The sequence below is a fragment of the Amaranthus tricolor genome, chromosome 1 (assembly GCF_026212465.1).
Source record: "Amaranthus tricolor cultivar Red isolate AtriRed21 chromosome 1, ASM2621246v1, whole genome shotgun sequence".
NCBI lineage: Eukaryota > Viridiplantae > Streptophyta > Magnoliopsida > Caryophyllales > Amaranthaceae > Amaranthus > Amaranthus tricolor.
The window spans coordinates 13,568,826-13,584,598 of record NC_080047.1 but is presented as its reverse complement, the minus strand read 5'-3'; the positions used below and the strand labels follow the sequence as shown (position 1 = coordinate 13,584,598).

Below are 15,773 nucleotides of genomic sequence, written 5' to 3'. Positions count from 1 at the left end.
ATGTTTAAAGAGATAAAAAAATTAACAAATATTTTGTTCTTATCAACAGGGTATAAAAATTGTTTTTAATTATTTTGTCTTTTTAAACTTTATAACATTGTCCCACTTTGTTTGCTGTTACTAATAATAAATAAAGTAATTTTTTACTCTTATTCATTGTTAGTAACAACAAATTTATATATTATTTAAAAAGAAATATAGTCAACTCATTACGACAATCAAAAATAAAATATTCATATTAAAAGAGACAAATAAAGTAAATTATTTTAAAACTAATTTCGATCTCAATGCCATTATAGTTTAAAATCCCTTATATAGACGGTAATACACTTAAATTTTCGTCTCTTTACACGAAGCCAAAAACCGAATGTTACATTAAAAATAAAATAAAATAAACTTAATAAAAGAGAATTTATAAATTGTGAGGGAGAATTTCCGCAGCATTGACACTATTTAAAAAATTAAAAAAACACAAAACTTATCAAAATAATGACGCATATCTGATTGAAGTTACCACGAAATACGGGAGAGAATTGAAGTGTTACAGTAACTCTAATAAAAGGGTCATCTAACACCTCATGTTCTTAGATGATACGACAGAGACACATGCAATAGTCTCTGCTTGATAATGCTCTCCAGTCTCCATTTCCCAAATTTTATACTCACAAGTCACAATAATTATGCTAAATTGTCAAAGTCTTCCTAGCCATAAAATAATAGCAGTACATCAATACTATGAACCAAAACATCATGTCTTATAAATAAAAAAAGTTGAAGATTCAACTATAAAAGTAAACAAAAATAAGAGATAAAGTAAGAAAAGTTGTATATTTGAATGAAGTAAAAAAAATCCATGTAAACGACATTTAAAATTAATATATAGTTTTATGTGGACGAACTTTGAAATTAATATACTCCTATTAGTTCATGATTTTATGTAGTCGACACCAATCTTTTAAGATTAAAAATCTGACATTATTGTTATATTCTTTCAAAAAGGTTTTTATTGCCTCCGTTTTGAAATAATTGCAATTTATTTTGACATATTATGTTGTAAGTATCATACTATCAGTTACAAGTATAATAGAACAAAAGAATATGTATCTAATACAAGAAATGTACATAACTAATACTGGAGACTGGAGTCTAATTCTTGCGGTCAAAGGACTAAGGCAGCTGCTAAACTTTTGATCATTTCAAATCTCCCAGAAGAGAAGTAAACTTCTGGCAAAGATTAAAAGCCAGAAATTATCAAATTGCAATGATCAGATTGGGTCAATGTACCATAAAACTGAATTGACGAAGATTTACATAGGTACAGTATACAGCAAATCGTTCAGAAGCTACTATCCAAGTGTATCTAACCAAGAATCAAAATCTTCCAAAACCACCGGATTAGAACTGTGTTGGGGCGAAGAGGACACTGGTACCTGGACCGTGGATTGAAAAATATCATTTTTATTAGCACTCAATTCTGATGTTTCAGCAAGAAGGTCATCAAGCTCATCATCTAGACTGCTAGTGATGGGAAACCCGGCTGCAGATTGACTCGATGGATGCTGTAATGGAGCTTCATTAGTTAAAAAGCTTCCGGCCTTATGTGATACAGAGACTTTAGGTTGATTCATAGGAGTACCGAAAAAATTTGTCTCACGGAATGATCCAAGAAGCGTGTCAAGCTCTGCTTCTGCGGAAGTTGCTTCAAATCGAGAGGAAGATTTTGCGTCTAGTTCAACGACATGAGGAACTTGAGGCATCTTTATTTGGTCTTCCAAGCCTTTCGACTTGCTGTTAACTTCCTCGGTAATATGAATAACACGAGTTGGTTCACAAGCATCAAGAAATCTCTCATTGTCTGATTTTCGCTTTGTCAAATCTGCATTAGATTCTTGCTTTGTATCTGGATCATGGTGGCTACTAAGATCGGATGAGAACATTGTACTACTTTTATCCACATTATCTTGTTTAGCCATTTGTTCGTCTTCCAAATATAGAGCCAATAACTCACCAAAACTATCAACTCTTTCAACCCTGCGTCTCTCAGGTACCTGATTATCGGCGTCATTTGCATCTTGGCCAAGCTACAACATTGAACGATGGAGAAAAGATCATGTTAGAGTACAAATCCAATTTGTTTGGTTTTTCAATATGTTGCTAGGGAGAACCAAACATTTCAATTGCAAAAGTACAAATTATAGACAAATTCAAAAGTACAAATTAAGATTCATCCATTGACTACACTCTTGATATCAATTATCACCCAAATAGTATAATCAAAATCATCACAAGTTGTATCAAAACAGGACAGCTTCATCAACAGAACAAAACTCGGACCCACGTATTTGAAGAATCTAACCTATTTAGAAGTATAATTCCCTCGTCAACAATTTTGCAAAGCATTTAATTTACATAATATCAGCCAATTAGCTGAAGCTGACATGGAAATGGACACTTAGGTGTTTAGTGGGAATGATTCCAAAAAAATTTGAGCACAAATCTGCTCTTTCAGACATATAATCTTTAAGTTTGTTCAATGATCCAGTGACAAGTAATCAACATTTTCTTTTCAACATAGATTGACCCTATTATTTGACAGGTACTACTTCGCATACATAATGATGGCAATAATTTGCAAATAACTAAAAAAATATTCCTACAGGAAAGTAATATATGCAAGATGTTAACGTTGCTGCAAGTACCAATTCATTTTTCTGACGACAGAGATAAACTGATCGATACGATTAAAATAATCATACTAAGAAGAGTCCTTAAGAAGCGGGAAAAGATGTGGATTGCTATAAAAACGTTTATATTTTTAAAATATAAATCAAAATGTCAAACTACAAATTAACTGGCCACAAATTTTGAACTCCAAGCAGCTTTTAATTTAGTGGGATACGGAAGAATGAAAGAGGAAACTCAATTGCTTTAAACAAAAACATATCCTGGTCAATTAAAGAAATACATATCACAAAAGGAAGCAGAAGAAAGCATTAAATTTGTTAAACAAAAGTTAATCAATTACACTACTCAAATGACACCTAAAATAAGAAACTAACACGTCTCATTTTGTTTTGTTTAGTCTGAATCTCTCTAGTTTCTAGTATAATATGGACATATTCTTGCCAAATTTTATAACCAATAATCATGATAAATAAACATTATCAAGGACAAGCATGGAGAAAGCAAACAAGAGGAGCATATCATACAAAGCACAGAAGATAAATACACATACCATTTCTTGAGGCAAAAGATCTGGTTCAATGAAGAGTCTTTCAGCAAAACCTACTTTTGATAGCTGCTCTGCAAGGTCTTCTAAATCTAGGGTCAAAAACAATGCCTGCAATAGAATACGAAACAAATAAGACTTCACAAGGCATTTAAATATAATATACAGAGGGATCCTCATTACATATGAATGGAAAAACGAGAAGTGGTTTTCAAAATGAAAATAGATATACAGCAAATTCATCTGTGGAACTTTGAAGCAGAAGAAAAGAGACAAACAATTAGAATGTAACTATGCAGTAATTGAAAACAGACTTCAGTGACATCCTCTTTTTCACTTTTCATTTTCTTGGTTATGCATGCAAACTAACCTGTATAAATTTAGAGTGCAGTATTCACTACCTTGACAGGAAATGGAAATACGATTACTACCAGATTATAGCACCAACACTATGAATACAATTTTTTATTACAACATTCCATTACCCAATCGCTCTCACCTAAATTCCAACCTATATGGGGTTTAGGGAAATTGACGTACGCAACCTTACCCTTGCGATAACAAATAGATTGTTTCCAAATAATCCTATTTAATAAACATCATTGAAATGTGAAGCACACACAAACTACAAGATCAAAACTTGAGGTTGAAAATGAATGTATATGGTGCAAGCAATCAACTAAACCAAATATGCAAGTATGTAATGAATAGCAAAGTAAACAAGACAATATCACCATGATTTAAGATGGTTCACCAATTAAAGACTACATTCACCATAGCTAGCTAGGCTTGAATCAATAATGTGTTAAAAGGACAAAAACAACAAATTTGAAGGAATTACAATAGAGGGATTAAAGGAAAGAAAAGCTTAATGTTTGGGAATAATTAGAAGGAAAGGAGAGCTACAAATGATACTTTTGCCTTAGTAACATAAGACCTAGGTGTGAGGTACTTATAGGGTAACATAGGGCAAAAACGTGGCAAAGGGATAAGAACATTAGCACAATGAACAGAACGAGGCAGAAGGCTTTGGTGCCTTGTGCTCATACGAGCACAATGTGCTAGCAACCTCTGGTTGGATCTTGAATTTGTGCAACGTGTCCCAAGGTCCCCAATGCTCCCATTAGCTATCCTGCACTTCTCTTAGGCTGATTGCTAGCCTTGGTGCCCAAGTTTCTCCAACCAATGATTGCCCAATCATTTATTCCTAGATTATTCCCTTTCATCCAATCCCAAACTAGCATTAGACCCTTTTCTAATCCATGCCAACATACTCAATTAATAACCTTAATTAAGTCCTAATACTTGGTGTACAAAAGTCACCCATATTCCTAACAATCATCAATCTTCTATAGCTTTGCATGAATGAGAAGTGAACATGATATAATAAGCCATTTACTATAGGCTATTACCCGTAAATCTTTGGCACTATCAAGAATGGACAAGAAATTCAAATAAGAAAAACCAAATACTTGCACTGATAAGACAAGGAAAAAAGGAGGGCTTGACAGCTTCAGCAGTGCAGAAAAATTATTCAAATGTCCATGCTATCAACTATTGCTTTAACATTAAATGTAGTCAATACTCCCACTGTCCCTTAGAGTTTGCCTCATTTGACCAAAAAAGCTCTCACAAAATATGGTTAGAGAGGGCAAACTAAACGGGGTGGAGTAGTAATGTATTATCCAGAGCCCACACCATGATATAATCTTCATTGCAGCATCTACGCAAAAACATCAAAGCAATTCACAAGCAGCCAAAAAATTAAAGAAATTAAACACGTGAAAGCAATACACGAGCAACAAACAATATTGAACTACAAAGAAAGAATAGGACATGTGAATAAGAATCACATGTTCATATAGTTTACCAAACAGGTGAGTCCAAATACAATGTGTTAACAACAACAATCACATGTTCATAGAGAAAGATGATGGCTGAGGGCATGTTCGGAGGTAATGGCTGAGGGCATGTTAGAAAGAAAGACATCTGAACAACTTTGATGACTGGTTGCAATGCGCGGAGCGTAGGTGTACTTCTATTAAAACCCCAAAACCATTACCTGTAGGACATGAAAAACATGGCTCCACTAAATTCAATGCTACCAATTTATAGCCATTCCTCTCAGATTCCACATCCTGATAGGGGTACTAACAATCAAAGATGCACTGAATTCAACATTAGCAAGGAAAAATCTAACTAAAAGTTTTATGAATTCAGTTCTTTTCTAGGTCAATTTGCTCAGGTTTTGCAGATTGTGGCAAAACATGGCTGTTTGGTACTTGTATATTTTCTCCTCTTTTTCCTAATCCTCGAACATCATTGGCTACTAGAGGTTTTTTTTGGAGCTATTAAGGGGAGGTGGTTCTCAGTTTCTGTCTTCATTTGGCCTTTAGCCCACACAAAGTAATGAAATATCAATACCACAAGGGAAATCATAAGTCAAATAGGAGAACTAGAATTAGGGATCAAACGAAAAAAGATCTAAAGCAAACCCTTGGGAAAAAATAATAGCTCAAAGTCTAAAGCTAATATGCAGCAGTAAGTGTAACATCTTGACAAAAATTATGGCTCCAAAAAACTTCTTCATGCTTTGTGTAGCAAGCAAAAGATTGTTACAAAGATGTATTGTAATAACATGTTCGTTATTGCAATGGCAAAAAAACTAGCATTCCATGGTAGAACAAAAGACATAGATGTGAAGCATCAATTTATTCGAAAGCTTGTTACTGATTGGATGATCATTCAAGTTTAGGACACAAATGAGCATTCAGCTAATAGCTTCACCAAATCACTCTCATGTCTAACCTGACAACAACAACTCAGGTTGAGACTAGGTGTAGCCGACTATGACTCAAAAGGGACTATTGACTATTGAGTGAGATTCTGAAAGTTCACTAGATTCTAATGTACGCAAAAGAATAAAAGCACTTGAAAATCGTATAAGTACATCAACAAAATAACAACTAAAAAGGAAGCAAAAGAAAAAAATCACAACAAATTCAAATGAATTAAGGCAATAAGCATGAGTTTGATACCTCTTGAGTACCAGTCACTTCATCCTCCATAAGAAAATCATCATCCCAGTCCTGTAAAATCAGTTTTTCACCCCTAACGGCAAGCATTGGTGCCACTCCCTGACAGAACTCTATAAATAATCCAAAGCTATATGTTAAATGGATACTCAAGACATTAATATACAAGTACTAATTGACCACAAAGAACATCTACCATCAAAATTCAAATTAAGATTTAAAGAAGAAACTATATATAAATTCGAAGTAGAATAAAATCATAACAAAATTTCATAACTCTCATAATAATAAGAAAATGTTAGACATATCTATGTATATTATTGGGCCATTGTATATTGTTTTATATATTGTTATTTTGGGCCTAGGGTTTTTGTATATTGGGAGAGTTGTACACATTATAAATAACTTTAGAGAAGGCACACAAAAATATTATCACAAAATTTGGGCATGGTGTAAGAGCCACTCTCGATATTCTGTCTCCTTGTTACCTGGGTTGTGGTGATCAACCCAAAAGTTTGATTATTCGTATTATGCTAAGTAGCGACAACTTCGTAACTTCGTTTACGGCCATGACCTTATCCTTGAGAGCGCACCGTAAATTTGGATTCATTATTGGCACCAATGAGAAACCCACGGGTGCAAAACAACTTTATTAGCGAAACACCATACACACCATGATGGTGTCCTGGTTGTTACGAAGCATAGATTCGAAACTTGCTTCTACTATACTATTCCATGACAATGCTAAAGAGTTATGGACATACCTTGAAAAACGATTTTGCATAGCTAATGGACCTCATATTCAACAATTACGGGCATGTTCGTTAAGTGCTTCTAGGTCCTCAATCTTTCAACAGTAGCTCGATGGCAAGGCCAATGTGGTAACTAAAAATATGGGCACATTCTCGAGTAGGGCTGGCGTGGCTCTCCTCTTGTTAATTCAACTCAAGACCAAATGCAGGTTTTGATGGACTTATTCAATGATAAATCCTCTAGTGACCAAATGGCCGGTGAGAATATTCGACAGCGTCCTCTTAGGCTACCAAACGTTCGCAATTGGCAACGTACATCTATCTCCTACACTTGTTTGCACCATGTCTTATATGTTCCTAAATTTCAATGCAACTTAACTTTTGTTTCACGCTTGATGGATGATAATCCATGTACCTTGCAATTCACCAAACCTTCAGAGATCCTGATTTGCAGTCTCAACTTTAAGTGATTTTGACTTGTGGCATCGAAGATTGGGTCATCCCTCGTAACGAGTTGTTAAGTTACTTCTTGCTATTAGATCTAGTACTACTATGAAGAAATTGAATAAAAAATTTTATGTTTGTCTTCCTGCATAACATACACATGATAAATATCCTATTAGTGAACACAAAGCTAGGTAATTGTTTCATGATACATTGTGATTTGTGGGGACCTTATACTATCCTCGTCATGTGGTGCGATTTATTTCTTGACTATTGTTGATGATTTCTCCCGAGCTGTTTGAGTTTACTTGTTGCAAAATAAAACGGAAGTGTCCAAGTATTTTTCCTCTTTTCTTTTCCATCGTCAAAAGACAATTTGACACTAAAGTCAAAGTAGTACAAGTGATAATAGAATTAAGTTTAATTGCATGCAACCATTTTTTTACTAGTAATGGCATTGTTTTTCATTCTTCTTTTGTGGGAACACCTTAACAAAATGGTCGTGTTGAAAACATATTTTGAATGTTAGTAGGGCTTTAATGTTTCAAGCACACTCTTCTGTTAAATTTTAAGGAGAATGCGTACTTACACAAGTTCATTAGATCAATCATACTCCATCGAGTCTTTTTGGCATTAAGACACATTATGAAGTAATTTTTTATTTAGCCCCTGATTTTGATCCTTTAAAAGTTTTTGTTGGCATTAAGATCTCTCCATTTTCATTGGCATATTAAGACAATGAAAATGGAGAGATCTTCATTTCTCGTGATGTACAATTTCATAAGAATGAGCTTGCTTTTGAGCACATAATTGATGTAGATTCTAACATTGCTATACCTTCCGAGACATGGATTTTCTTGGATGACCAAGATCATCCAATTTCTGTGTCTTCTCCTCCCGCCAGCCTACATCTCCATAGGTTGATAGTTTACTTATACATCCACTTAATGATTCGAACTCTGCTCCTATGTGATGCTTTAGACGCCTCTATTCCTCTTGGACGTAGGCATCGAGAGAAACTCTCTAGTGTGTTACTTCATAATATGTTGCTCATTATATTCAACGAGTCCTCATACTTCATCTTCTGGTCTCCTAGGTACTATTTATCCCATAGCTTACTTGGTGAATTGTGATCATTTTTCTTCGTTTCATCATGCTTACCTTGCAGCAGTTGATTTAGGTGTTGAGCCTAGGTGTTTTAATGAGATTATGCAATATATTAAATGACGAGATGATATGCAAAGAGAAATTAATGCTTTGAAAGATAATGAAACATGGTTTATAACTAAGTTGCCTCCTAATAAGAAAGCTTTGGAATGCGAATGGGTTTACAAAATCAAATACAATGTTGATGATAATGTTAGGACGTCACAAAGCAGACTTGTCATTCTTGGCAATCATCAAGTACAAAATGTAGATTGAGACTTTTACACCTGTCGCCAAGATGGTTTCTGTTTCGGGCTTTCTTAACGGTTGTTGTTGATGTTCATCAAATGGATATTCACAATGCTTCTTACATGATGATCTTGATGAAGAGCACAAGAAGCTTCCCTCTGGTTTCAATAATTCAACTCCAAAACAAGTATGTCGTCTTAAAAAGTCTCTCTATGGTCTTCGACAAGCCCCTCGATGTTGCTAGCTAAGCTTGATGTCTTGCACCATTTTGATGTTCATCACTCTTACTCTGATTATTCGTTTTTATCTTTTTGTAGGGGAGTAATCATCTTCATCCCTTGGTAGATGTCGATTACATTATCAATTCTGGAAATGACGTCGCTATTGCCTCTTTTAAAGAATAATTGAATCGATGTTTCATTATGAAAGATTTGGGTGTTCTCAAAAAAATTTTGGGCGTTGAAGTTGCTCATAGTTACAATGGTTTCATTTTCTCTCAGCGAAAGTACAAGTGGATATTATCCAAATCCATTCATACTCTTGAGCAGAATCATAATCTTAGTGACAACATTAGTCCTTTATATTCTGCACCTGGAGAAATGACAATATCAATGTCTCATTTATCTAGCTTTCGCTCATCCTGATTTTGCTTATGTTGTCCATGTCTTTGATCAATTCATGCATCAACCATGACAAACTCATTGGAACACGAAATGTAAGGTCGTTGTTTTCCAATCGAAAATATCTTATCCGGATTGCGAGACGACACTTATACCAAATCGCCATGGGTCACATCCCGAATCGTCAAAATGCGCGCCCTTAACCACCATCACTAGTTTTCACGAACAGAAATTAGAAGAATGAAAAAGAAGATATGAAGAAGAGATAAGAAAGACGATGTTCTAAAGCTGTTGTTAATACGTAGGTCAGTACGTGGTGTTGCCATGGTAAGTTTCTTAAGGTTACTGGTGAAATTCAAGGGAGCCACCACTATGTAGGGTTTTTTTTGTTTTTTGTGAGATCCACTATTTTCCTTCATAGAAAATCTATAGGATTAACTTGTTTGTCACGAGCTTTACTTTTACCCTTTTGTTTTTGTTTCTTTTCCTTTTTCCTTTTCTTTTCTTGTTTTTATTTTTTTTTTCTTACTTCATCATTCAGTCATTCCAAGTATTATACAGTACACTACGTACTTCAAAAAAAAGTATTATACAGTACAAATTCTTGTATTTCATATATTGTCATTTGTTTTCTTTAATTTCTTTTAACTCAATCGAACTTCAATTTGTAAATTTTAAAATCAAAAAGGGCACCCACAGTTCCGGAGTCACTTTAGGTAGTGACCCCGCGTTCTCTTTCCCGTCCTACGCTCTAAATCGTATTGCGTTCCGGATAACTATGGTCACGACTAAGCTGAAATGGCTCCAATCTCTCTTGTCCAGCCTTGGCGTGTCTCCTTCTCGTTACATTCATCTTTACAGTGATAGTTAATTTGCTTACACATTGCTCGAAATCGTGTCTTCCACAAGCGTACCAAACACATTGAAGTAGATTATCATTATGTTCGTGATGCGGTTACAAGTTGGTCTATTTCATACTCAGCATGTCTCTACTCTTGAACTATTGTCTGATGATATCTTTACCAAAGCATTGGGTAAATCTCAATTTCTTTATCTTATGCGCAAATTTGGCATTTATGATCCTCAAGTTCCAATTTAAGGGGGGTGTATTAGACATATCTATAGTATATTATTAGACCATTGTATATTATTTTATACATTGTTCTTTTGGGCCTAGGGTTTTTGAAAATTAGTGGAGTTGTACACACATTGTATATAGCTTTAAAATTTAATAAGAAATCAAACAAAAATATTATCACAAAATCTTGGCATAAAAATCAATAAATTTAAGAGCAAAACTATTAGCAATGGAGTAAATTACAACTGAAAGGGAATGTGAAAAATTACCAGGAACTTTATCATCAAAAGAAGGGGAATAATAAGTGCGGGATTCTTGAGCTTGAGTAATCAAGTCCCTAAAATCAGCGCCTTTACTCTTGGGTTTAATCACATCCTCATCACCAACCTTTTTAGACATTGCGGGTTGACCCGACTCATTAGAACCCGCATTGATTCTGATGGGTGTTTCTTCAGATTCAATCTGTTCTTGTTCATCTTCATATCGATCCCAATTGGAAGGGAGTGAAGGTGGCTGTTGAATAGCCCTCTTTCTATCCCTAATATCTTTTTTGGAGGCAGTAGAAGATGAAGAAGTAGTAGATTTGGAAGAATGGTGCGGTTTTCTGGGTTGGTGATGTTGGGTGTGTGATCTCTTCGATTTCGCCATTGATTTTAAGTCCATATTCTTCTCTCCTGAGTTCTCAGTCACTCTTCACTTTCTTCTTTACGTATTCGTCGTTCTCTACAAACTGTCGTCCGTCAATGACTGTTTATTAATCACCCTCTGGCCTCCTTTCTCACTGCTTGTAAATCACCGCCGGCGGCTTCCGTTTATTCACCCGTCACCGCCGTTTCTTTGGCAAAAGAATTCGATTTATTTTCTGTGTTTGGGTTCTTTCTTATCTGAGAGTTTGATTTATTTCGGTCTTTTTTTGATTTATTTTCGAAGAGTCAAGTTTCTTAAGTGTGTTTTATTGTTGGTGCCCTAACATAGCTCGTCATGTATGAGACCGTCTTACGGTAAAATGACTTTAAAATAAGAAGTTTATATGCTAAAATTTATATTATAAGGCTATTTTACCCAAGTATGAGGCATGTTTCATAGTGAGACCGTATCATAAAAAAATTGAACAGTTTTCATGATGGACTTGATGGTTGCATCTTTTTTTTGGAAATAAGGCAAAATATTATAAAGCTAAAAATAGTTAGGGCATCATAAGTGAATTAAACAGTTTTCATGATCCTCCACAGCGGGTGGAGGAGGATAAACTACAAAAGCAAATAAAAGGTTTTAGGATACATCCTAACAAAGAAATAACTGACTGAAATCAAATATGGTAGCTTCATCTGTGAAGATCGGGGATGCAGAGAGCCAAAAGAGTATAAGCTGTTGGGGGAACTTCGTTCGCGCTTGGCGTAATAAGTAATTTGCTATGTGAACTTTCATTTTGGGGACATGGCGAATTTCCTTCTTCAGATTTCAGTTTGGAAGATCCCTACAAAAAGTATCAAGAAAGGAATATATGTCTGTAATAGAGGAACAGCCTGACAAGCTATCCACTGCTAGGGAGTATGAAATGATAGTAAATATGGTCCAAAAGAGGAGATCAGCCACCATAAAACCAGTAATAATAGCGAGGAGTTTCGCCATGTTAGCATTGAGAGCCCTAGCAAAAAGGATAAAGAATGAATGCAAAACCCCCGTAAGAGAGAAGCATACAACCCCAATGGTACAAAGCTTAGAGGATGGAAGGAAGGAAGAATTTGCTTGGATTAGCAATTTATCAAGGAGAGAAAAGTTAGGCAATGCAAGGAGATCTGGGGCAGGACGCTCCTGGAGAGGGTGGGAGTAGAAGAAGTCTAAGGCTAAGACTTTGGTGTGGTTGAAAGAAAAGGATGTTGAGGGATTGAGTTTGGCAAAGACCTTGTTGTTACGGTTGGCCCACGAGGTCCAAAGCGCAAAGTTGAACCAAGTTGGCCAAGGAATAGAGTTGTAGTAAGAAGAGGATCTTAGGTTTAAGTCCAACTAAGCGGAAAGCTCAAGGTTGAAAAGATTTTTTGGTAAGGCAGAAAAGCAAAGGATTCAAAATTCTTTGGCTACTAAACAGTCCCTAAGACAATGAATAGAAGTTTCAGCAAGAAAAGAGCAAGAGGGGCAGTCGGATAAAATGGCCATATTAAAAATTTTCATTTGCGGTGAATCTGTAAATTACTTCACATTAAATTTCAATGTTCGCTAAGGTGCTAAGACCATGGGGAAAAGAGCCATACAGATTCGTTCATTCGCAAACCCGGACTCCCACCTAACAACATGATGAGCCAGAGTATTGACGATTAACAAAACTAATATTCAAATCAAGAGCATAATTAAAAGCTGAAAAACTGCTAAACTAAAAAAATAGGCAAAAAAAACCCACTGCACCCTTAGCCAAACTAGCAATCATAGTATGAGCATCTCCCTCTAGGTGAATTCGATTGTATCCAAGCCTAAGGGCAAGATCAATAACGAATTTTGCTGCCATTGCTTCTGTGACATCGACACTCTCCACAGACGTTGTACTCTACGAACTCCAGTAGCCAGCAGTACACGGTACACCATTTGCATCTCTGATGACAGCACCAAAACCCTGATCATTCATCCCCATATGAGCATCAAAATTCACTTTAATCCATCCTTGGTCAAGAGGGCACCAAAAGTGATAAGTAACGCAAGTCGAATCTCGCACAACAGTTTGCACACTAGCTCTGTACTCCATACTCTCCTTATTATTTCCAATCAACATTAAAATTAGTGTTATTTTTCTATACTAGTATGCATGTACGGAGTTTCTAAGATTAAAATATATAAAAAAATCATGATTTTAAAAATAAAAATGCAAGTATAAATCATATTTATCAAGTTTAATTTTTCCATTAAAATGTAAAAAAATTTTAAAAAAATAAAATGATATTTAGAAGATAGAGAAATTGATGTGAACGATGATGTAAGTATAAATAACAATTTATTTTTAAATAAATAAACAATAATGAATTTTTAATAATAAAAACAGTTTGAAGGATTTAAAACACCTCATTGTATACAACTTTCAGTGTGATTAAAAATTTCAAAATTCTTATCACATACTAGTGTAAAAACTCATACAATGCACAATTTTTTTAGCATCGAGATATGTAAACATATAATATTAAAAAAATAAAATCAGAGAAAATTATGCAATAGAAATACTCATTTTTGACAATTATATGTATAAAACTACCTTGTAATTTTAAATATTATCAGCAATATATTATGCAGTATATTAAATTTTCTAACTTACTCAATTAACTATAAAAAATAATACTCCCTCCGTTTCTTTTTGTTCTTTCCATTTATTTTTTGAACAGTTTTCAATGTAAATTTTTTAATTCTCAATATCTCTAAATATACATAATAAAACATTATAAAAAATACATAATTAAAAAGTATACATTAAAATGAATCTAACGAGATCTCACATGGATATATTTTATCTTCTAAATATGTGTCAAAAACCTTGATTAAATTTCTCTCTGCATAAGTTAGAATATTCCAAATAGGAAGAGTATTAGAGAATAGAGCGAGTGGTCAAATATACTTTAATGATAGAGATATTGCTCAAGATTAAATGTCATGTCATTTTTCATTTCGCAAAACTCTCTTTAATGGTGACACTTGGTATTTTCCAAGCTTCTAGTAACTTGTATGATATTATATATGCAGTATATTATATATTCTCTAACTTACTCTATTTAACTATAAATAAACTTGTATAGAAACTCGTACTATACACAAAGTTGTTAGTATGAACATATATATAAATATAAATTTTAAATAGATATACAATTACATATTATTAGTATAGAATTATAATTCTTATAAAATAGATAGAGCACTTTAGAACATATAGTGCTTTTAATGAAAAAAATTACGTTGTTAATATCAGTACTAATTAATGTTCTCATACTTTTTAAGGTAAATTTGGGTAATCTTCTAACAACATTATCAAAATGATTCTTTGTCATTCACAAAATAATTTTTGATAATCATATATCTTTTGTTTATTGGTGAAATATTTTAGAAATGAAAATTTTAATGAGTAAACTTTATTCATATTTGAACATAAATAATAATTAGCAAATATTTCAACATAAAAAAGCAAATATATTCTAAAAACCTTTAATTGAAAATCTTATGTACCTTTTAAATTTAAAGATATAATTTAAAGAAAAAAATTCACAGCGAAAACCATTATCCATACCTGAAATCGAGTTGTAATTGGTTAAAACATTAAATTGCCTTCACCTAAAAAGGAATTAAAATCCAGGAAAAAAGATTAAGAAATTGGACTTTATTAATTCTAAGCCCTAAATTCATCCAATTCATCAAAAATGGATCTTCATTCGAATTCTAATTCCAACCAAAGGAAAAAAAACCCGAAAAAGGAAGAAAATGAGAAAAAAAAAAACTAACAGTAGAATTCATAACGAAAACCATTATTGATTATCCATACCTGAAAACGAGTTGAAATTAGGTAGAGTTTAGGGGAAAAATGGATTTTCTTCATTCGAACCCCCTAATTCCAACTAAAGGAAAAAAATAAAAAAAGGAAGAAAATGAAAAAAAAATTAATAGTAGAATTCATAGCGAAAACTATTTCATACCTGATAACAAGTTGAAATTAGGTAGAATTTAGGAAAAAATATTGGATTTTCTTCATTCAAATCCTAATTCCAACTAAAGGGAAAAAATAGAAAAGAAAAAAATGAGAAAAAAATAAATAAATTTAACAATAGAATTTATAGTGAAAACCATTATCCATACCTGATAATGAGTTGAAATTAGTTGAAACATCAAATTGTGCTTCACTTGGAAAAGAATTAAAATTTTGGAAAAAAAAAAGATTAAGGAACTAGACTTTATTAATTCGAAGCCCTAAATTCATCCAATTCATCAAAAATGGATTTTCTTCCTTCAAACCTTAATTCCAATCAAAGGCAAAAAAAAAGAATAAAAGGAAGAATTAATAGGTTAAGAATAAAAGGCAACAGTGAAACATTAGGAGATCCTAGGATTGGGGAAAATTAGGAGTAGATGAAAAAAATCAAGCAAATGGTAAAAATGAGATCAAAAAACAGCAAAAAGAAGGTAAATGAATGTGAAAAGGAAAAATACACATTATGAACCCTTAGATGGGGATGTGGCCAATAAGAAGATGAAGTG

General features: G+C 33.6%; 1 protein-coding gene across 1 annotated transcript; it reads right to left on the bottom strand.

Annotated features, from left to right (window-relative positions):
* Positions 1-986: 986 nt before the first annotated feature.
* LOC130815143 (protein ECERIFERUM 16) lies at positions 987-11,486 on the bottom strand. The gene is made up of 4 exons (XM_057681511.1): positions 10,823-11,486; positions 6,268-6,377; positions 3,236-3,340; positions 987-2,081 (listed from the first exon to the last, which is right to left on the bottom strand). The coding sequence occupies exons 1-4, from the start codon at positions 11,214-11,216 to the stop codon at positions 1,347-1,349; spliced, it is 1,344 nt and encodes a 447-aa protein (XP_057537494.1). The 5' UTR covers positions 11,217-11,486; the 3' UTR covers positions 987-1,346.
* Between the last annotated feature and the right edge of the window lie 4,287 nt (positions 11,487-15,773).

Bases quoted from the DNA above. Each gene is read 5' to 3' on its own strand.
- LOC130815143 (XM_057681511.1), bottom strand. From the start codon at position 11,216: ATGGACTTAAAATCAATGGCGAAATCGAAGAGATCACACACCCAACAT. The intron at 3,341-6,267 runs GTATCAAACTCA...ATTCTATTGCAG, and splicing joins AAGTGACTGGTACTCAAGAG to GCATTGTTTTTGACCCTAGA. The intron at 2,082-3,235 runs GTATGTGTATTT...TCAATGTTGTAG, and splicing joins ATCTTTTGCCTCAAGAAATG to CTTGGCCAAGATGCAAATGA.